This window comes from Zeus faber (genome assembly GCF_960531495.2).
Source record: "Zeus faber genome assembly, chromosome: 19".
Classification (NCBI taxonomy): domain Eukaryota; kingdom Metazoa; phylum Chordata; class Actinopteri; order Zeiformes; family Zeidae; genus Zeus; species Zeus faber.
In genome coordinates this window covers 1,008,067-1,032,751 of record NC_137206.1, presented here as the reverse complement: position 1 = coordinate 1,032,751, position 24,685 = coordinate 1,008,067, and the positions used below count along the sequence as shown (strand labels likewise).

General features: G+C 43.8%; 1 protein-coding gene across 1 annotated transcript in view; it reads right to left on the bottom strand.

Moving 5' to 3' along the window:
- LOC307244631 (cadherin-7-like) overlaps positions 1-24,685 on the bottom strand; it is a gene marked incomplete at both ends in the record, with an annotated part of 143,361 nt that overhangs the window by 65,725 nt on the left and 52,951 nt on the right. Inside the window, 2 exons of the mRNA XM_080019885.1 lie at positions 5,539-5,658; positions 15,732-16,026. Coding sequence (XP_079876011.1) covers positions 5,539-5,658; positions 15,732-16,026 — 415 coding nt within the window. The remainder of the gene's footprint in view (positions 1-5,538; positions 5,659-15,731; positions 16,027-24,685) is intronic.

The following is a 24,685-nucleotide window of genomic DNA, read 5'->3' as shown; positions in this document are numbered from 1 at the left end:
GGTGTGTGTGAGCCGCAGCAGGCCGGCGGCTAATGAGCCGGCGATAAAGATGTAGAGAGAGCAGCAGCTGCAACGCCGTCATTCAGCCTCCCAGGAGGAAACGAGGGAAAACAGAAATATCTGAAATATAATATCATTTACTATCATTTACTATCATATAATATCATATAATATCATATAAAATAAACTGTATACTCTTGGTGAACTGTAGATAGATCTCATGTCCACCTTTGTTTTTGTTTTGTTTTCTTATTTTTTTCTGTCCCATTGTTTTCTGCCCTTGTTTGCAGTCCGTCCATTATGTGTCCAACATATCCAACATCTGGCAAGCGTTTATTCTGTGGAGGCATCCCATAAGATGCCTTGTGGAATTATGTCACATATCGACGTCTACGACGACAAACATGTTTCACAGCTTCATATCGACATACTTATACGAACATATACTTAGTTATTACTAAATAATATATACTATATATATACAGTATACAGTATATAGATATATCTTCTTCTTCTTCTTCTTTCGGCTGCTTCCGTTAGTGGTGGCCACAGCGGATCATTTGCCTCCAACACCTTGTGTTCTGCATCTTCCTCCCTGACACCACCCGCCTGCATGTCCTCCCTCAGCACCTCCATCAAGCTTCTCTTTATCTTCCTCTTTCCTCTTGCCTGGCAGCTCCACCCTCAGCCTCCTCCTCCCAATGTAACTCTCATCTCTCCGCCACACGTGTCCAAACCATCTCAATCTGGCCTCTCTCACTTTTCCACCAAACTGTCCAACCTGAGCTGTCCCTCTAATGTCCTCATTCTTAATCCTGTTCATCATTGTCCCTCCCAATGAAAACCTCCACATCCTCAACTCTGCCACCTCCACCTCATCCATCTGCCTTTTAGTCAGAGCCACCGCCTCTAAACCTTACAACATGGCTGCTCTCACTGCCGTCCTGTACACCTTCCCCTTCACTCTTGCTGGAACCCTTCTGTCACAGATCACTCCGGACACTCTTCTCCACCCACTCCACCCTGCCTCTACTCTCTTCTTCACCTCTCTCCCGCACTCTCTGCTGGTTTGGATGGTCAACCCCAAATACTTGAAGTCATCCGCCTTCTCCACCTCCACTCCTTGCATTCTCAGCTTTTCTCCGGCCTCCCTCCCATTCAGGAACATGTATTGTGTCTTACTCCTGCTGACTTTCATTCCTCTTCTCTCTAATGCTGCCTCCACTTCTCCAGGCTCTCCTCCACCTGCTCCCTACTCTCACTACAGAGCACAATGTCATCCACGAACATCATAGTCCACAGAGACTCCTGCCTGATTTCATCTGTTAATCTGTCCATTACCACTGCAAAGAAGAAAGGGCTCAGAGCTGATCCTTGATTCAATCCCACCCACTTTAAATGCCTTGGTCACGCCGACTGCACACCTTACTACTGTCTGACTGCCCTCATACATATCCTCTACCACTCTTACCTACTTCTCTGCCACCCCCGATTCCCTCATGCAATACCACACTTCCTCTCTCGGCCCCCGCATCATACGCTTTCTCTAAATCCACAAAGACGCAGCGCAACTCCCTCTGGCCTTCCCTGTACCTTTCCATCAGCGTTCTAAAAGCAAACATTGCATCTGTAGTACTCTTTCCTGGCATGAAACCATACTGCTGCTCGCTGATCCCCACCTCTCCTCTAAACCTAGCCTCCACTACCCTTTCCCATAGCTTCATGCTGTGGCTGATCAACTTTATTCCCCTGTGGTTACTACAGCTCTGTACGTCTCCCATATTCTTGAAGATGGTACCAGTAAACTTCTTCTCCACTCCTCCGGCATCCTCTCCCTTTCCAGGATGGTGTTAAACAGTCTCGTTAGGAACGTCACCGCCATCTCACCTAAACATTTCCATGCTTCCCCAGGTTTGTCATCCGGGCCAACTGCCTTTCCACTCTTCATCTTCTTTAAAGCTGTTCTCACCTCATCCCTGTTAATTTGCTGCACTTCTTGATCCACTATCCCCACATCATCCACTCTTCTCTCCCTCTCATTTTCTTCACTCATCAGCTCCTCAAAGTACTCCTTCCACCTTCTCAACACACTCTCCTCACTAGTCAGCACATTCCCATCATTATCCTTCATCACCCTAACCTGCTGTACCTCCTTCCCAGCTTGGTCCCTTTGTCTTGCCAATCGGTACAAGTCCTTTTCTCCTTCCTTACTGTCCAACCTCTCATACAACTCGTCGTACGCCTTTTCCTTTTCCTTTGTCACTTCTCTCTTCGTCTTGCACCACATCAGCTTGTACTCATGTCTACTTTCTTCATCTCTGACTTTCCCATTTCTTCTTCGCAAACCCCTTCTGCTCTATGCTCTCCTGTACTTCCTCATTCCACCACCAAGAGCCCTTGTCTTCCTTCCTCTTCTTGCATGATACACCGAGTGCCTTCTTGGCCGTCTCCCTCACCACTTCTGCACTTGTTTCCCAGTCATCTGGTAACCCTTCATTCCCACCTATTGCCTGCTTTACCTCTTCCCTACATTGCATGCAACACTCCTCCTTTTTCATCTTCCACATTTTATCTTCGGCTCTTCTTTCACTCTCTTCCTCTTCTTGGCCTCCAGAGTCATCCTATAGACCACCACCCGATGCTGCCTAGCAACACACTCCCCTACCACCACATTGCAGTCACTAATCTCTGTCAGATTGCACCTCCTGCATAAGATGGAGTCCACCTGTGTGCACCATCCTCCACTCTTGTATATCACCCTGTGTTCCTCCCTCTTCTTGAAATACGTATTCACAACAGCCAATTCCATCCTTTTGGTGAAATCCACCATCTGTCCTCCCACATTCCTCTCCTGGACACCATACCTACCTGTCATCTTCTCGTCACCTACGTCTCTGGTCCTTGGCCAACATGCCCATTGAGATCTGCTCCAACGACCACTCTCTCTCCCTTGGGGACGCTCTCCACCACTACATCCAACTCACTAAAGAATTCTTCTTTCTCTTCCATCTCACACCCAACTTGGGGAGCGTACGCACTGACCACATTCATTATCACCCCATCAATGTCCAGCTTCATGCTCATCATTCGTCCGACACTCTGGTCACCTCCAAAACACTCTTGACATATTCGTCCTTTAAGACCATCCCTAACCTGTTTCTCCTGCCATCCACTCCATGGTAGAACAGTTTGTACCCAGCTCAGATACTCCTGGCCTTACCTTACACATAGTACATCTACCTTCCTTCTCTCCATCATGTCAGCCAGCTCTCTCTCTTTACCCTTCATAGTGCCAACGTTCAAAGTTCCAACTCTCAACTCTACTCTCCTAACCTTCTTCCTCTCCTGCTGTCTCCGGACACGCCTTCCCCCTCTTCTTCTTCTTCTTCTTCGGCCGACAGTAGCACAATTTCCACTGGCACCCTGCTGGCTAACGGCACCAGTGGCGGTCGTTGTTAACCCCGGGCCTCGACTGATCCGATATACAGTATATAAATTTATACACTCAGTTTATTAAACCTGTAGAATCCAATGTAATACAATACAGCAGCTCTGTCATTGTGCTTTCTGTTATCTCTAATTTTCAGGTTTTTTTCCACGCTGTGAGAGAAGAGGTGTTTATTCAACATGCTTCATCATGGAGGTTGTAGCTGTTGGTCTTGTTGTACTGAGCTGTCTTATCTTCACAGATGTTTATATTCTCTTATTCTCTTCCTTGTGTATGTCTAAGGGAGGACAAACAATGAGAAACACCTCTCAATATAATGTAGTTCAGACAAAACCAGGTTAACCTATGCCCTCAGTCATAAATATACTGTATCATTTAATTTACACATTTCCGACGCTGTCAACAAAAATTGAAAATTATAAACGTAATAAAAGTAGAATTCATGTTAGAGCTTGTGTGATCACATTGGTACAGGCGGCGCTGATAAAGTGCACTCTCAGTGTATATGGATGATTTTGTCAAGATATTAAAAAAAAACCTTCAATAGTTCCCTACAAAGTAGAAAGAGGGAGAGCAGAAGTAGAGTAGCATTGAGGTACAGTAGAGTTACAGTAAAGTAGAGGGTAGACTGGGGAGAGAGGGAGGTAGAGTAGAGGTACAGTAGAGTTATTAGATTTACCACCAAAATTCTCCTATATTCAGTTTTTTTACAAACCCGCTAAAAACAGGCAACTGACTCTTTTCCCACTGCCTGTAGAGCAGTGAGCTTTCTGTTTTTTTTGGAGCGTGTCACGTTGGACGTCTGGAAAGCGTCTGGAAAGCGTCTGGAAAGCGTCTGGAAAGCGTCTGGAAAGCGACGTAAACAAGCTCAGCTGTCGGGGTGTTTGCGGTGTGATTGGGTAAGAAAAGAGCAGAAAGCAGCATGGAGGCCAGTGGAAATGCAACGGCGGTGACTTCCTTTTTATATCTGTTACTTAATCAGTCTTCCAGACTCGGTGCCGACTAATTTGGAGCGACGCTCGAGAGCTGCATGGGCGGAGATGGGTGGAGTTCTGACTGGGATGACTAATACCGTTATTACACCAAAATTAAGCAGTTTGTTGAATGCAGATAAACCCACTAAAAGGTGATTGACACCTTTCCCATTGTTGGGAGAAATGCTGTTCTTTTTTTTTCCTGGTGTGTCACGTTGGACGTTACGAACACGTTGGAAAAGGGGCGTGTCACGGTTCCAGTGTGATTGGAAACTGTGAAATTTGGAGAAAAAAAATCTGCTCATCACCAAGCGAGACTGGACTCCCTTTGCTCCTACGAGGAGCCGTTCAAAAGAACCGGATAAATTTGTGAAAGACCCAACACTACAGTGGAATCAGCATGGAGTATCCACGCCCGCACCCGCACCCGCACCCGCGCACCATCAGCGCAAAGTGCGCGGTGTGCTCTCGGTGTGGAGACGCTCCTCCGGTTCAGGGACCGGCTTGGGGCGGTGCTGAAGTGGCTCGAAGTGACTCAGGATATGAAATGATGGAATGATGCAGGGATATTCTGTTCAATTTATACGGCAATGTGCGGAACTTCAACGTGTGCCGCATCGTGCAGGTAAAGGAATGAAAATGAACGTATCCAACTGGAATTGCAACCGGGTCAAATGACTCTTAGTGTTTTTTTGTGCAGATAGAAAGGGGCTGTAGAGTAGAGGTAGAGTAGAGGTAGAGTAAAGGTAGAGTGGATGTAGAGTCGAGGTAGAGTAGAGGTAGAGTATCGGTAGAGTGGATGTAGAGTGGATGGATCTCTCTCCTTCTTTTTGCAGTAAATGTGTTATTTTCCCGTTCAGGGATTTCAGGGTCATCATGGTGGCGGACCCCGCCATCAACAATGGAAACAGCGTAACAATGATTAAACAATTAAACACAAAAACATTGAAAAGTGGGTTTTTTTTATACTCTTGACTCTGTTTATATCTAGAATCTATAAAATTCATTGTAAACATGAAAATCAGAGGATTGAAATTTGTCAGAAACAAACATCCGACATCCAGACGGTCAGAACGGGGATTTGAGTGACGGATTCGTACTTTAATGTGAACGTACCGGTCTTGGGCTCCACGGAGAAGTACGGCTGCCCCTGGATGATGCTATACACCACCCGGGCGCTGTTTCCGTAAGTGGGGTCGTCGGCGTCCGTGGCCGCCACCTGCACCACCATGGTCCCTGACGGAGAAAACACAGATCAGTTTCCACGGCAACGGCTGAAAAGAGAACTCCAAAGATAGGAGCTAACGGTGAACATACAACGTTCCTGGAAGAAAGAGAGAAGGAAATGGCTTGAGAGTGAAGTCGTTGGCAATGAGGTGAACACAACTGGATTCATATTCTAATACAATAATAATGATATGATATAATATTTAATATAATAAAATGAATATCATTTAATAATAACTTTTCAAAATAATCTAAACTAGTATTATTTATTATTATCAAATGAATAGAAATATATAATAAAATATGACATAATAAATATGAAAATAATATTATTTATACTACTATAATTATAATAAAATAATTTAATAATAATAGCAATAACATGTTTTATTTTTATCATTATAACATATAATAATATATCATATAATTGTAATCATTTCATAATTGATCATATTTATACGTTATAGCTACAGCCATACTAGCAACCATATTGCCTTTTAACTTTAAAACTCAATTTAGAATCACTTTTTAGATATTCTGGATATTTTTTTTTTATGTTTGATTTTTTGGGGATATTTTTATTTACATTACAATTACATTACATTGATCAGACTCTTTTATCCAAAGCCACTTACAATTGTTCAAACACCGACGGACGCAGCCATCAGGAGCAATTAGGGGTTAAGTGTCTTGCTCAAGGACACTACAGCATGCTAGCAGGAGGAGCCTGGGATCCAACCAGCAACCTTTACATCACTAGACCACCAGCTCTACCTCCTGAGCTACCATCCCCTAATATGTGGTTATTTCAGACTGTTATTATAACCCTCTGTACAACAATGCACCAATTTTTCACCACAACAAATTCCTTGTTTAGGAAAATAACTGATTCTGATTCTTTTCGTCATGTTTCATTTTAATATTTTAATATTTTCATTTTTTGTATATATTTCAAACGCTCATGGAGGTGGAAGGGAGCCGTGTTCTCCCAGATCAAAACGCTGCTTCTCGCCTCTGGAGATAATTTTATTTTTATTTTCATTGTCTTAAATTTCCTCCTTCATATAATACAACCTAAATATAAATGTATATATATATACAAATTCCCTCAAGAAACTACAATCTGTTGGTTCCAATCCTGCTTCTGCCGTCTGGCACGGAAAATAAAACAGAAAATAAAACAGAAAATAAAACGGTAGTATCCGAAACACTGCAGAGATCCATCTGCTTTTTAACTCCATCCCATAACAAAATATTTAAACATTATTTCCTTTTAAGAATTCATGTGGTTGTCGTTATCAAGAGTCAAACAGGTTGATTATTCATATCGGCCAGTTGATTCTAACAAATGCAAATATCTGTTAAATTGAATGAATCAAATGAATAAAAGCATGAATACAGTGTTTATAACCTGTTGTCTTCTACAAGTCGAGATAAACTCGCTGCACATTTCATACATGAGGAACTTGTTGTGGGGACGATCGATGCCGAGCAGATTAGTAACATCAAATAAGCTCCACAGTCTGGGAAAAAAATATAAAATACAGTATAAGTAAGATATACGATATAGACAAATAAGAAAAGCCAAACATACCGCAAACAGCCATATAAGCAGCAAAATAACCCAAAATAGCCAAACATAAAACAAATCTTCAAATACCCCCCCCCCCCCCCCATACACAATATAGGTGTTAAAAGGTTATAATATCGCTCACATATACTATATATCCATTTCAATAAACATAAACAATAACAAATATAATTATATAATAATAGTAATAATAGTAAGAATAATAATAGTAATAATAATAATAATAATAATAATAATAAATGTAGCTATAGCGTCGCAATGCACACCTCGCCCCATGCGAAGGCCCCGCAGAGCCACACCCTGCACATACAGTACAGAACAGACTGGACAATGATGTCACAAAGCGCCTGCTCCACCCCTCAGCCCGGCCCCGCTCCACCTCCCACCTCCCTATTATTATTATTATAATAATAATAATAATAATAATAATAATAATAATAATAATAATATTTTTTATATATATATTAAAAAAAATGTCAATAATATTTTTCTCATTCGATATTAGAGTGCACTTATGTTAAATGTGATATAATGTCTAAAATTATTTTGAAGAAAAACTCAAATTTACAGACACATAAACACATTTGGTCGACACATTCCAGCCCCCGGCCCCGGACTCCTCATGTTTTCCCTCAAAATCACCAAAACACCAATTTGCTCCTCATTTAAAACCTGGATTAGGGTCTAATTTACACCCTGGAATACATCACCCCCCGCCGCAGATCAGGGCTCGGGTGATGTGACTGAGCTCCATCGCTGCGTCTCCACCGGGATCCTCAAACCAGGAAAATGTTTTGATAGGCCACAGTCCATCGCACAAATTGAGAAAATTAGTTTCTTCAAGGCCGAGCAATTTTTCAGGGTGTTGGAGGCGGGGGGTGGGGTGGGGGGTATAATAATGTAGAGTTAGAGTTACAATAAAGTAAAGTCAAGTAAAAGCTCCGGTGCAGAGTTTGGAGAAAACGCAGATGAACACGACGGAAATACATATATTGGAGAATCAGTGGCAATTCAATACGAATCAGTTAGGTCCATTTGGTTTGGACTGCACATCGTGAAGCCAACGTGCAGCCAACGTGCCCTTTCCATTAGAGCGCAGATAAAGCAAAATAAAGTAAAGTAAAGTAAAGTAAAGTAAAGTAAAGTAAAGTTCAAGCCCGGTCTCTAGAGGACATTTGGGGATAACACCTATGAACACGTCAAGAAAAGAAACGCATTGGAGAATCATTGCAGCAATTCATTTAGGTCCATTCGTCCCATGTCACCCATTAAAGTAAATGTTAAGTCCGAGTTTCCTCAGGTGGACAAATTAATATTTTTCTTTGGATTGTAAATGATGTTAAGTAAAAGCCCTGTCTCTCCAGGGGGTTTGGAGATAACACCTACGAACACGTCGCCAAAGGAAAAATAGTGGAGAATCATTGCGGCGATTGATTTGGGTCCATTCGGTTTGGACTGCACATCGTCCCAGCGATCCTCCAAGTAACCTTGGAGTGGGATAAAAAGTATTATTGGATGCCTTTCATTTCATTATTTTTTCTGTCCCTCGCCCTGATGAACGGCGCCGTTTATGCGTTGGAATATATCACTTTAATAGGGCGCGGCCAAGCGACGTCTGGGCTCCGGCTCCGCTACGTTAGCCTTAGCGCTGGAAGCAAAGTCTGGTGATATTTTACTGGGATTTGAGGAAGAGGAAAACACACTCATAAAAATAATAAAAATAATAAAAATAATAAAATGAATAAAAATAAGAAATATAATGAAAATAATAAAAACGTTTTCCTTTCTTTTTTATGCCTTTTTAACCGTTGATAGTCCATCTCAGAATCTCGGCTCTCATCTCAGATGAGGGCATTAAACAGAAAAAATTAAACTCATTAGTTATGAAAACAAATGAGTTATTTTAACAGAAGGGATGTGAGATATTAATAATAATAACAACACAATCTCTTTAATATTCTTGGAATCTTTAGGTGCTGGTGTGTTTTTAGGGTCCAAGTACCTTCCCCCCATCAGCGCCTGTTCTAAGCAGGGTGGTTTGATGGACCGCCCTGACCTTTTGACCTCCCGTCATTCCATCCTACAGGTTTGGGAAACTCTCACGTGTCGAACTTGGCAAAACCGGAATTTTCTTAAACTGCTTCCAGGGGGCAACTTTCCACAATTTGAAAAGATCTGAATCCAGCTCCAATCAGGGCTTCACTCATTTTCACTACTTGCTCAATTTTTCACAAAAGTGCTCGACTTGACGTGTTTGACCTATCGTGTAAACGATATTTTCTAGGCAACAACGAAAATTATATTTTGTAAATTATTGTAATTATTGTTAATTAAATGAACAAAGAGAATTTTTAAACACTACATAGTTGAATTAAGATATTAATATTAATACATATTTTAATAAAGTATTTTACTAATACAATAATTGTTGCATAATAATAACAATAATAATAATAATAATAATAATAATAATCGGGTGACATGGACAAAAATGACGAGTGGACTGCTGCCAACAGCGCTGACTAGTGGTTCGATTACTCGACTTGTCAACTAATCGACTGGTCGAGTAATCTCCCAGCTCCTATGCATCTTAGTTGTACTTTTTTTTTTTTTAAAGAGGGATCATTCAACTCCCTCAGAGGCTTTTCAAGGCTTAATGGAGGATTAGAAGGGATGTCAGTGTTTTAGAACCCACAACAAAGATCACAGGAGGTTTGTTCTCACCACAAACACGTCATTGTACAAGCAGAGCCACGCCCTTATTCCAGGGTCACTAGTGATGAGGGATTAAGGTGGAGTGGGTGTCTTCATGCAGGGCACTTGAAAGGGTTAATGTGGCGAAGCGATGGGGTGGAGGTTTTGGGGGCGGAGGCGAGGAGCGACCTCCCCCCTGCTCCCTCAGGAGGAGTTATCACCGGGACCCTCAGATTATATCATCAGCTCTTAGGTCCTGACAGCGGCTGTCACCGCTGCTTTAAAGCGCTTTGAAGGTTTGGGGGCCGACGCCCGCCGCCAAGGAGGAAGTGGCGGCGGCCGCGCCTAAATCCTAAAAATCTAAAACTCTTCAACCCTAAGATGTTAAATCTTCAATCTTAAATCTTGTGTCTCCATCGAAGAGCGATGCTTAAGGGCCTCCAAGATGGAGCCTGGATGGAGGTCCAGGTTATCGCTCGATTCACATTTTCATGGAGCACCGCGGCTCTTAAAGACATCAATTTATTGGTTTAATCTTTTGCCTCTTCCCTCCCTCTCTCTCCCTCTCTCTCTCTCTCTCTCTCTCTCTCTCTCCTCTCTCTCTCTCTCTCTCTCCCTCTCTCTCTCTCTCTCTCCCTCTCTCTCTCTCTCTCTCTCCCTCTCTCTCTCTCTCTCTCTCCCTCCCTCTCTCTCTCTCTCCCTCCCTCCCTCCCTCCCTCTCTCTCTCTCTCTATCTCTCTCCCTCTCTCTCCCTCCCTCCCTCCCTCCCTCCCTCTCTCTCTCTCCCTCTCTCTCTCTCTCCCTCCCTCTCTGTCTCTCTCTCTCTCCCTCTCTCTCTCTCTCCCTCCCTCTCTCTCTCCCTCTCTCTCCCTCCCTCTCTCTCCCTCCCTCCCTCCCTCTCTCTCTCTCTCTCCCTCCCTCTCTCTCTCCCTCTCTCTCTCTCCCTCTCTCTCTCTCCCTCTCTCTCTCTCTCTCTCTCCCTCTCTCTCTCTCTCTCTCCCTCCCTCCCTCTCCCTCTCTCCCTCCCTCTCTCTCTCCCTCTCTCTCTCTATCTCCCTCTCTCTCTCCCTCCCTCCCTCCCTCTCTCTCTCTCCCTCCCTCTCTCCCTCTCTCTCTCTGTGTAATCTGTCACTCTTCATAGCCCACGACAGTTGAATTAATAAGCGCTGCATCTGTCCCCATGTTTTGAAATTCCACTTCCACTAACACACAGTAAAGGAAGGAAAGTATCTCTCGTGTTGCAAGATCCAAATTGCCAGGCAGCAGCTCTGTGTTCATCACAAGTTCCACTCTGAAAGTCACAACTATTAGTAGCGACAAAAGATTTGACTTATATTTTTTGGGATTCGGTTCTTGACGACTCACTCGATAAAAGGGGTCGGTCCGGCTCAGAGTCGTGAAAATACTTCTCACGGGAATCGTTTAATTCTGTCAAAACTATTTACTTTGGTGGGATGCAGCGAGTAAATCGGTCACATTCAATATTATTTATGCTGAACGCACCGATCCTTTTTAAGCACCGACGTGCTCTGAGAGTATTTTCAGTTTGTGAATCCAGACTCCCGACTCATTGAAAATAATTGTTCGGTAGGAACGAATCGTTTGCGAGTCTTGCAGTCGGCCGTGATAACAAGGAGTCCACATCGTATGATGCTCTAGTGTTGAACAGGATAGTGCTGCAGGGCTCTGGGGTTTTTTCATTTGTACCATATTTATTTTGCAAATAAAAGCCGTGGATAAAAAAAAGTGTTGGGGAACCAGTGCCGAACGTCAAAAACCACAAAACAAAACGAAAAAAAAACAAAAAAACGATGAACATCCAGAAATCGGAGCAGATTTGTTCCGCTCCGAGGATCCGTCGTCTGCTTCTCAATTTGTTCCGTCGGTGTCACTTCTCCTCGTGTCCGTCTTCATTTCCGTGACGGATCCAATCTTCACATTTTTTTACTCATTCCCGGCAGACGCGGACACACAAAAAAAGAGGAGGATTTCCTAATCAATTCGGCATCTTGGGTGAGCAACTGTCATCTGCGGGTAATGGAAATAAATACAGCCCCGTCCTGATCTGAATGGGGGACAGGACGGAGGAACCGGCTCCATCAGGCTCCATCAAGCTGCCGAGCGTTTATCTGTGAATGGGGCCATCTCTTTTTATCAACCCAAAACTCTGCGAAGGGCCGCCAAGCGTTTCCAAGCGGCATCGCACGTGAGTTTGAGATAAAGCTGAAGCTGAGCGGACAGGCTTCCAAGCGGGGGCACGGGAGGCGGGCGGAGGCGTTTCAATCACAGGACATTCGTTCACAATGACAATGAGCAGGACTGGTGCACGACTCGCAAACCATTAGTTCGCCTTGAACAACTTGTCCGTCGGAAACAATTTGTTTGTAGCGACAAATCTTTGACATCAGTGTTTCTCAACCTCTCCCTCCTGCACCACCGCCCTGTTGACCTCAGAAAAGCTCACAAATCCATAGAACTGTGGTTACTATTATCATGGCCTCGCAATAGTGATGCAGGAGTTGCTAACAATTTGGTCGCAGTGAACAAATATTTTGGATGAATCAGGGTTTAAGAGTGAAACTTTCCCTCACAAACCAAAAACAATAACTAAACGAGGGCTCATTTAAAGACCAAGTGGAAAAAAGGTGAAAGCATTTAGCATAACTCATATTGAACGCAGCTAATGGAATGACTCTTTTTATTCCATCGAAATAAAAAGGTTTGACCAAACTCGGAGCCGAACCGAGTCCTCCCTCGCTCACCGTGCGTGACACCGACTGAACCAGACAAACCCCATTGAACGACTCTTTTTTTACCGAGTGACGTGCCAAGAAACTTATCTCAAAAAAAGAGCCGAACCTTTCAATGCGACTGACCAGAACGAGTCCAACCTGAAAAAAAAGATGATTAAAAAACCAGCTCTCTGCGACACTGGAAATGGAATTGCAATGAGCAAAGGATTGTTTTGTGTTTTTTTCTCTTATTATAATAAAAAAAGAGAAAAAAAAACAATATTCAAGTCTTCGGTTTAAGCCCGCTAACTTTACAATGCCTTGATGAGTATTCACCGCAGCCGCCCGTGATTAAGTTGATTATATTCATGCACATACACACCCGGTCCCCTCCGCAGCGGATAAGCATGGATTACCGCTCCCACTTCCATTCCAGAACGTAAACACATGACAAAACCCAAAAAAGAAAAGTTCATAATTCCCGCTGTGGAAACAATCACTTCTGTATTTTGTCTTGAAAAGCCATTGTCGGGGTGAAATATTAGATGCACCCCACAACCTATTTTACCAATGAACATCACCATCGATATGAAGGCACATTTGTGATTTGCAATCTCTATCCCACATTTTAATGTTTATTCCCATTTTTTGTTTGTTGTTTATTTGAGGATTATTTTTGTTTATATTTATATTTTTATATTTATATTCATTAATTAGTAATTATTTGTTCTCGTTGTTTATTTGATATTCTGCTTTTAATTTTTTGTAAATATTTTTCGTTAACTTTAGGTTTATTTAATAAAGGCATTTTTTTTAATTATTGAGTTGATTTTTGGTTAATGAATATACATGAGTAAACATTTTTATTTCGTTTTATAAGACATATGGCTGCAGAACTCTCTGAATCACACACTATTTACCCACTCTTTATTATGGAAATAACACAGATGTCATACATTGGATTTCTTTTTTTTGGTCAAATATAGTATATTTTTTGTGTCCTGATACCACGATACCTGGAGAATATGACAAATATATATAGATATATATATATATCTATATATATATTTTTTTTTTAACCATGTGTACGTTAGCAAAAAGCTTGTAATGGGGCGGATCAGATCCAGTTCAGGTTAAAAGTCCCTGCATCCCACTTCGTTCATCTCACAAGGTTAACCTCAAAATATCAACAGAACTCAATCGACAAGGTCCGCTCATCTCCTAGTCATAAAGACACTTTTCTCTCCTCCTCCCCCCAAAAAGAGTTGAACAAAACCCCACCCTGCCCCGCCCCGCCCCGTCTCACCCTGTCCTGGCTCATTCCGACCAGTCCCATCCCACCCTACCCCAATCTGCCACACCCCGCCCCGCCCCGGCCTGCCCCATCCCGTCCCATCCCACCGCACCCCGCCCCACCCCATCCCACCAGCGTCGCACCCCATCCGATTCCATCCCATCCCACCCTGCCATACCCATCCCACCCCATCGCATTCTGTCCCATCCCACCCCCTGATCTGGCGGCCTCATCAATTAAGAGACAAGAGCGATGACAGCTGGACCGAGTGGCGAGCGGTAAATCCCAGATCCGTGACCTTGGGTTGACATTACATTCCCTGTGCATGTAATGAGCCCTGCTCGCTGCTCCCTGCTCCACCCTTCTTCTCTGGGAACAGGGTGGAGCAGAAGGAATGGAGCCAAGCTGAGCGCCGTGCCGTCACACCTCCACCCACCCGTCCTCCTTCAGCTCTCTCTCCCTCTTGTCTTTTATTTGACAACCCCGCCCCCGGTGCTGTGATTAAGACAAAAGCCTTCAGAGATCCAAGAGGCCAAAAGGTCCTCCATGCGAATGGACCAGCACTGCCTCTAATTACTTTAATTAATTGAATTCATGATTTCCTCTAAATTGAAGCCATTCATCAGCGGGTGGCGGGTGGAGGTGGCGGTGTGGGGGCGGTGAGCATTAATGATTTAAAGACATCTATAAAGGAGTTATGGAGGACAAGAGGAGGCCGGACCCCTCCCCGAGTTCTACTGCCGCTGGTGAACGTTCCGAGCGGATATTTACAAAGAAGAAGAAACGTGACGCCATGTTACAGCAAGCACATGTTGTTCTAACACAGGAAAGGTTTTCAAAGGAGGAAGGAGAGAGCAAGTAAACACAGCGGCAGGGGGTGGTGGACCCTCCCTCCCTCCCCCCCTCTGATGTGCGGTAAACGTGTCTTATCTCGGCTCGGACACCGGGCTCGGCTCCCGGCGCTTCGCACTCTTCTTAATCCTTCGGTTCCTTAAGCCGGACCCTGAACCCCCCGTCGACAGTTGCCGGTGTAATCCTCCGGAGATCTCGCGGATCGCGTTGTGAGCGCAGGCCCGGAAAGACTCCGACCGCCGCTACGCCTCAAGTCTCCATTTTCTTTTATTTTCTCGTTTTTTTTTTCCCCCCGTTTCAATTACGCGGGCGTTGGGGCGAGAGAAACGTCCGTCCACATTTCCCCTCATTTGCATGTGTATCAGGTAGTGAGATGAAGCCGCGGTGCGGCCTGATGTGCGAGGGAGGTGCTTGCAGCTGTCATGTTACTTAACCCTGAGACTGGAAGGCATTGTCAGCCTTCTGACAGATGGGGCCTTCCCCTTGGAAATTGCCAAATGAATTGTCGGCTGATAAGTAATTTATCCACATCTCCGCTCTGATCGGGGGCTAACCGTCACCTTTCCCGCCAAAGCATCCTGAACTTGCCTTTTTTTCGGCTGGCAAAGCATCTAAAGAGCTACTCGGATAGGTGATAAGTAGCGATACGACCGATGGAAGTTGTGTGTGTGTGGGTGTTAAATTAGGAGAGAAAGAAAGAAGTTACACGGGCTACAGCTCACAGGCGCTAGTCTTTCAAAGCGAACACGGTCGATTTAAATTAATCTGGCCAACTTCCCCCGTTCCCCAGTGACCTATAGAGCGGGAGACATGAAGATGAATCTGCAGAGATGAGAAATGATCAAGTGCGCATGTGAGCGAGAACAGAAAGTGAGATAATGAAATATCCATTCCCCATCAGGCTGCCGGAGCAACGTACCTAGGGGCGACATCTCCGGCACGCCCGCCATGTAGGGTCCGTCCAGGAACTTGGGCTCGTTGTCGTTGATGTCCTGGACTTTGACCACGAACTCAGACCTGGGCTCGACGGGCAGGTTGGTGAGGCGGTCCACGGCCTGGGCTTGGAGGGTATAGTAGGCCTGCGCCTCGCGGTCCAGGCGCTTGGTGGCGTGGATGTCGCCCGTGTTCTCATCGATGGTGAAGATGGAGGTCGCCCCTTCGCCGGACAACACGTACTTCACCTTGCTGTCGCCTTTGTCCACGTCCGAGTGCAGCTGTGGGCAGAGTAACAGGCGACTTTAAAAATAAATACTCTGCTACGCCAAGCTGCATTGTTGGATCATTGGGAGTCCAGCCGCGGTTTCAGTCTACAGCCGTGCAACGATTGTTGACTGCACGGCCGCTTCCTGAACCGCAACGTTCTTCAGCGAAGCCATTTCCCGGGAGATCGACCCCTCTCAATACTGGATGAAGTTAATCGATTCTGATGCCAATCACTCGGATTGACAATGTTCCAATGATTGAAAAATCTGGTTTCGGTTGGAAAATACCGCTGCGTTTTCACTTTAACTTTAAATCCCACGCTGCTCACGGGGCCCCCCCATCGCATCGCCTGTACCGTCGGAGGGGGAGACCGGTGCAAATCAGATTCAACTGACAAAATTCTGAGTCGGGTACAGCCCTAGAAAATCATAATCTAAAAACACACAGTTTCTATTTGATTTGTTTTGAGAAACAGGAAACGAAGATCTCAGAGCTCGAGCCGCGAAGGTGCGGTGCCGATTAAAAGGTGCCAGCGTCGGCTGAGCTGAGGCGGGATCCCGGCCGTTGAGTATGAGCATTATTACCGGACATTCTTTGTAATCATTTATCGTTTTTTTTTTTATTGTTATGTTTCAAACCCAAACACAGATGTTACAGGGTGGGGGTGAAAGAGGTGCCATTCTCCATTTTACAAGCCAGTGTACCGTCACAATGATTCTGAAGCTGTTATTTTAAGATAAAAAGTTCCATAGTGTTGCTTTAAAGCGAAAACACGAGGTTCCAACGTTCCCAAAACCACTAGGCCAGCACCCATTCCCCCCATGCAGCTGAAAATAGTCCTTTTTTTGGGGGCTTTTTGACAGGAGGTATCACAACACCACACACAAACCAAAGTATTATCCACGCCTTAAAAAACAATTAAGACACCAAACAGATCTCGGGCGGAGCCTCTGCAGTGGAGCTGCTGAAGTGCCCCTCGCTGACGGAAGCTCAAATCTAGAGAGAATAAATCATGGGTTTTAACGCAGGTTTGATGTCAACTTCCTGACCTCGCTCAAAGCACGCCTCCGAAAAGGAAGCAAAGGAACGTCTGGAGTTGCAAACAACAAACAGAGCGAGTGGCGGATCAGCTGACAGAACGCGTTGTGCTTCATCAAGAGTCGGCGACGCCCGTTGGCGTCCAAAAGAATCAGCGTCACGAGAAGATCTGTGATCCACTGCAGTTTGTTTTCCCGCTCTTTTGTTTGATCAAGATGCTCGAGGAAAGGGAAGATTTTCCAGTGAAACAGTTGAAAAAGGAAAACTTCTTCAAGCGATTCCAAGCACAGACAGTTGGATTCTTTGGGACTTAGCCGTCCTAAAACACGCCAGAATGCCAGCGCTAACCAGCTAGCTTAGCAGGGTTTTCAGCGGGGCGGAGATGCTGTTTAATAAAACGCTATATGACATTTGGGGAATGGTTAATGTTTGATGAAGCAGCGGGGGGACTACATGCTATGGAAACACCTAAACCTCTTATAAACCTTGTGATTCATCCCAAATTAAACCGAGTGCTTGGAACGTCGCTTAGCACTGTGCTAACCGGCCAGGTTTGGGAACTGGAAGTTTTTTACATGTTTTATTTTTTTCGAATCAAGACATTTTTCTCTTTTGTTTCCATTTTGTTCAGTCAAATGACTACAACACCCCGCCTATGTCCCATTAACATGTGCGACACCCTTATCGTAACCCTGAGCCCTGACCCCTAACCCCCGACCCGTAACCCCTACCCTAACCCTCTACCTCTACCCCTACCTAACCCCAACCATTTGGCCTACATCTGTGTCTATATAAGTCATTTTATGATTTTATTAGATTATGTATTCTAATTATCTTAAATATGATTATGTATTCTAATTATCTTAAATATTAGTTGATAAAATTACATAATTTAATAATGTTACAACTTTAATCAATGGTTTCTTTAAAAAAAAAAATGTACATTTACTCCCCCTTTTTCCTCTTTTGAAACTTTTTCTTTTTTTTTTCTGGGGATCTTATTCTGTTCACATGTTTCTGCACATGCATCCTCTATCTATTTTTTAATCAAAATATGACAAAAAATAGATAGAGAGGTGCATATTACTCGAACATATTATGTTGTAGATCAATAGAGATAGGTTAGCCTGCGTCAGAGCCAACGTTACTGGGGGTCCGGCCACTCTCTCATTAACTTTTCCCCTATACCTATCCCTAACCCTAACCCTGACCCCTAACCCTTACAATGACCCCTGAACATAACCACTAACCCTGACCCCTAACACTAACAATGACCCCTAACCCTAACGCTGACACCTAAGCCCTAAACTCGAACCAACTCTAACCCGAAATTTTTCTCACTGTTGGGGTTTGGGAACAATGGCCGTCCCCGACGCTGCAGCAGAACCACTGAGTGACAGTTTCCACCTGAACGTTAATTACACGAGCTGACAGCGGCTTACACGGCAGGGCGGAGGGGGGTCGGCTTGAACAAATGTTTGGAGCCGGATCGTAAATTATTGCTCTTGCATGTTGTATATTTATAGCGTTTATTTAAGCACGGACTCAAATATTGGCAGAACCTGTGGAGCGGACACACAGTTTCCTTTCTTTCCTTTATTTAAATACAACACAATGTGGCTCCATACAATTACTGTTCAGCGCCTTCTTCTTTCATGACGCCTGCAAATGCCAACACATCTCATCAAGGGATAAATGGCTATGTAATTTTCAGTTTCCAAGTCAATACAGCTGGAGCAGGACAATGATTGCCTGGATATTGTGCGATCGGATGGATTGAGTGCCGAGCCGTATGCAGGGAACACAGGGGGGGCTGAAGAAGGTGTTTTAATAATAATGGAATTCATCATGGAGGGGGTTGGAGAGGGAAACGATTCCATTCCACAGAAACGACACTAAATCATATCAAACAATAAAAATCTGCTCAGTTCGGGCTCCCATTTCATCTCCATCGAGGGCAAAATCTAATGGGGACAAAATGGAACCCCATTGGGAACAAAAGTCTTGTGGATAAAATGGGACCCCATCGGGGACATAATCTATTGGGGAAGAAATTGGACCCAATTAGGGAAAAAATCCATTGAGGACAAAATGAGACTGAGATATGTTTTAACTTTGTTGTATGGTGCCAATTATTTTTATTGATATTTGTTCATTCTTCGGTTTACATTCATTATTTATCGATTACCTTTGTGTTTCATCCACTTTTAATTTTAGGTTTATATGTATTGTTTATCCTGTATTCCCATAACGTGTATCTTGTAGTTCATTTTCAATTTTATTGTATATAGCCAATTGTTCAGGTAATCTTCTGTTTATAAAGGTCAAAGGTCAATGAATGGAGTGTCATCTTTTGAGCGGATTGCACCTTTAAACGGTTCTGACTGGCCCTGAGAGAACACACCAAAAAAAGTGAAGCAACCGCACCGGCTTCCCCATCCCTCAATTTATTTCCCAAAATTTAATCAACACACAGAATTGAGAATTGCATGAAATATGTATATTTTTTGGCGGCTTGGCAGCTCCTTTCGTTCATCTTAAAGCAATTTTTTGAAACGTCACTGTTCATTTTCAGGTGAGATTTTTCCGTTTTTACTTATTATAGCTGCTCCTTATGCAAAAGAAAAAAAAAGTGGAATATACCTTCATAATTCACCTTCAAATTACACCCAGCTGATGGTTTTAGGACGGATTGGGTGTGGGGAAGGGATGGAATATTATTTAACACTTTAAAAAATATGTTTTATGAATTTATGAAGCTCACATAATAGTCACACACCTTAGTATTGGTGTGGTTTTTTTTATTTTGTATTATTATATTGTTATATAATGTCATATGTGTTACTATTATCTGTTTATTTAATTGTTCAATTGGTTTTATTTGTATTATCGGGCGATTGGGCGATAGTGGCGCCGCCTCCTGCGCCAAGGCTCCGGTCGACATTTGCACATTTTAGTATTTTTTTTCCATTTTTTATCATAATGTCTGCCAAAAAAGCATCGGCAATACCTCTTACGGCCGCGATGCACTCACACGCGATGTTCCGCGGCGACAGATCGGGGGAGCCGGGGAAATCCAAAGGTGGAGGCGTCTGCCTCATGGTAAACAACCGCTGGTATAACTCCAACAACACCAAGACTCTCTCCCGCTCCTGCTCGCCGAACCTGGAACAGCTGGCAATCTTATGCCGTCCATTTTATCTCTCCTGGGAATTCAGCACGGTCATCATTACAGCCGTTTATATTCCACCGCAAGCGGACACCGACAGCTCTGTCGGATCTGTATGATGTGTTGTGCAGATTTCAAAACAAACATCCCGACGCGGCTGTCGTGGTGACTGGGGACTTTAACAGGGCCAGCCTTAAAAAAGTTCTGCCTAATTTCCACCAACACATCACGTGTGCCACCAGGGGTAATAGAACTTTGGACCACTGCTACACACTGTACAAGAACGGATACAAGACCGTCTCGCTCCCTGCTTTCGGGAAATCTGACCATGCCACGTTGTCGCTGGTTCCCCTTTACAGGCCTCTGATCGCACGAGAATTGGTGGTGACGAGGGAAGTGAAGCGGTGGATGGACCAATCAGAGGCTGTGCTTCAGGACGCACTCGCTGACGTAGACTGAGACATGTTCCAATCAAGTTCAAGTGACGTCAGGGAGTTTACGGTTGTAGCGGTGAGCCTAGTGGCTACGGTAGCAGACAGCATCATTCCCACGGTGAAAGTTCGGATATTTCCAAATCAGAAACCGCGGGTTGACAAATCCATCCGTTGCACTCTGAATGCTCGCACGGCCGCTTACAACGACGGTCTTGTATCTGGAAATCAAGACCAGAAATCAAAATCCTCTGTGAATCAAGAATCACAGAGGACTTAACATGGACTTTACAAACAGACACTCTGGTGAGAAAGGCGAGGCAGTGTCGGAAATTTCGGGTCCCGGTGAGGATCCTCAAGTCCTTCTACTGTGGAGCGGTGGAGAGCATCCTGACAGGCAACATTACTGCCTGGTTTGGGAACTACTGCGTACCACTGGAACTACCCTCCCCTCGCTGGAGGACTTATACACCAGGAGGTGTAGCAGCAGAGATGCAGCATCATGAAGGATCCTCATCACTCCAACAACTCACTGTTCCAGCTGCTGCGGTCAGGCAAGAGCCTCCGCAGTCACACAACGAGAACAGAGACTGAGACTGAGTTTTTTCCCCGCAAGCCATAAAGAGCTGTCCACGCTGACCCCACCAGGGGTCCTCACTGAGCCACACACATAGGCTCCACTACCTACTGTACTGTTCAGGGTTGTTCGGTGTTACCGTATTGCTGCGCCGTACTGTTGTATACTGTGCTGTATTATCCCACAAATACTACCTCACTATATTCACATGCCACTTTAATGCACATATCTGTATATGTACATAATTGCCTATCCCATATACATAAGTCTATCCCATATACAGTATGTCCTATTTAGTGTATAAGCCTATTCCCTTTATCTATTCCATTATATTTTATTTTATTTTATTCTTATTCTATATATTTTTATTGTATTCTATTAGTATTCGCCTTACTGTATTATGTTTTAGGAATCGGTAAGTTGGTCTAGTAGAGAGAATTTTTCCCAGGACATGTGTGTAATCATCGGGAGCGTTGCCTTACATTTCACTGCATATATGTCTGAAAGTGTGTATTTGTATGTATATGTATGTGACAAATAAACCTCTTGAATCTTGAATCTTGAATCTGTTATCTGCAGAAACACGGTTAAAGGATAAAATCGCTGAGACTTTGAAGATAATTGGCAAATGCACATTAATATATTAAATGACACAACGAGGCTGAAATACAGAGACTCATATTGTTGATGGACCCTATCTTTTGTTGTGTTGTCCTTTTAAACTAATAAATAATTAATTCCACTTTTAGAAAACATGTATATTCTTACTGTTAAATAATTGCCTTTTTAAAAACAAAAGATGTTGTGTGTTGATGATGCTGTTCAACATTCCCTCGAAACACAAGAACAATGCAGAGATTGCCCCATTCAGCAGGGTGTCAAGTCTCCATTCAGCAGGGTGTCAAGTGGTCATGTGACAAGTAGCCATGTGGCTTTGTTGGTCCTCCAACCATTTGCCCAACCATTTGTGTGGGGGAAGACTTTGAAGGTGATTATCTCAGAAACACAGTTTGCCACATCCTTGTCATTAACAAGTCATAGCTTTAAAAGTATTTGCTTGATTTGCACAAGTGACACCTTTTTTTGAAGCACTGATTCTTTACTTTCAAATTATGTGAAAAAAGGCAAAAGCCACCAAATGAACCTAAAGTCTGCGGTGGGTCACATATTTTCTTATACTGGGTCCAGTCCCCGGTGTCCATGTGGACCAGAGGGCTGATTTTGATTTGGAGCAAAGCTGGAGTCCGTGTGCCAAAGTTTTGTTGTTTTTTTATTGCCAGGCGCCGGTGCAATAAAAGGCTGTTGCCTGACCTGCATCCTGTCTTGCATTCTGCCTTCCATACAAAATCAGAGGGTTACATTGTTTATGCTGATTCGCGGAGGTGAAAAAGTGCGAATGAGTCAATAAAATCTTGAAAAAACGGATGGAATGACCTTTTTTTCCCTCGCTATAACATAGAACGACCGTCTAACTATTTTAACTTCCTGTTTTCCAAAGGGTGGTTTAACAGACTCTTCCCGCTGTCACTGTGAAGACGGTCCCTGGGGCCGAGACCTTTTAACTTAGACCGTGTTACAGCTTGCTCCCTTTGCAGCAAACAGCATTTTCTCTCTTGTTATTTTTTTTGCTACCAAACTATCAAATAACACATCACTTTTTCTCCTGATGGAGTTTTGTTGTATCGCAGCCCCCACTCCCACACACTATATTTGGAGCGTTTGTAATTCGGCTCAGCAGATTCCCCCGGCCCCTTGGCCTCCCTGTTTCCACTCCATCCAACACGGAAAACAAAATACCAGAAGCTCAAACAGAGGGAGAAAAAAAGTCAAAACTCGAAAATAGAACAAGGTCCAGAACGGCCCCCCAAGACACATTTTTTCGATGTTCGAAGATTTGTATTTTCGTATTTTGGCTCTCCCTTCAGATGAGTCGAAAAATAAATTTTGGGAAAGAGAAAGAGGGAGAGAGAGAGAGAAGTCTTTTCTTTCTTTTCAGGGGTCTGTTTTTCCGTTTTCAATCAGCGTTTTGAGGAGTTCTGAGCCGGCGTGAATACAAAGTCCGTACCCACAAGCGTCCTGTGAGCGACAAGCTGGAAAGCAGCTCCTGACTCCATCGCCCGCTGCTGCCCTGCAGGTGTTTCGGAGCACTGCAGCTGGAGCGGGGGCTTGGGTGGAGTAATGGGGTTTGCACAAGTGGTGGCGTATATTATAGCCCCCCTCAAAAAAATTAAATCATAAATAAATAAAATGCGGGAGAGAAGAAAAATGTTCGATACTATCAAACGGAACGGGTTTGTATTGCTGCTCTCAGGTTTTCATGCCGCGGTACATTAATTTGTGAGAGAAACTTTCATAAAAAAAAGATGGAGAGATAGAAGAAGTGAGCCGCAGTTTTGAGAAAACTCAATTCCAGCAGCCACGACTATTAGTGTAATTATGGTACATTCTATATCACTCATTCTACAATGCATGGATGGATGTATGGATGGATGGATGCATGCTTGGATGGATGGATGCACAGGTGGATGAATGCATGGATGGATGTATGGATGGTTGGATTATGGATGGATGAATAGATACATTGATAGATGGACTCATGGTTGGATGTGTGGGCAGATGTCTGGGTGCATGGGTGGATGGATGCATGCATGGATGGATGGATGGATGCATGGGTGGATGGATGGATGTTGGATGGATGAGTGAATGGACAGATGAGTGAATTGGTAAATGGATATATGGATGGACTCATGGGTGGATGGATGGATGGATGCATGGGTGGGCGGACAGACAGACAGACAGACAGACAGACAGACAGACAGACAGACAGACAGACAGAGAGACAGATAGATAGATAGATAGATAGATAGACAGATAGATAGATAGATAGATAGATAGACAGATAGATAGATAGATAGATAGACAGATAGTGCAATCTTTCTATTAATTTTTTGGAAAGGTAGGGGAGATTTGGGGGGAAATATTTCAATGGGAGAACAGCGTGAGAGGAGGGTAAAATAGGGGAGAATCCCAGGTAAAAGGGGAGGGTTGCCAGGTATGTGTGCCTGTCCACACCCGTCCACGCACCATACGCAGATAGACAGATTGTGTGAGACAGAGCCACTCTAAATAGGCAGCCTATGACGTGTGGTTCACAGCGCCATGATACTGTCGCCTTGACAACGACATATTGATGAATTTACACACATCAGACCAATCAGACAAATCAGCCTGGTGCATTGTTTATGTGTGATGATTGGGTTATAATATTATGGGTAATGAGTGGGACAGAACATGATCAACCTCTATGTAAGTGCTGAAAACTAATAGTATTATTATTTTAATAGTGGTGAAATCCCGAACATTTTAGTTTTACAGATATTTGCAGGGTGTGATTTTAATTGAAGAATAATTTTTTATGCTTTCGGGTTGTTAATTGAACTTGCATTTGAAATGTG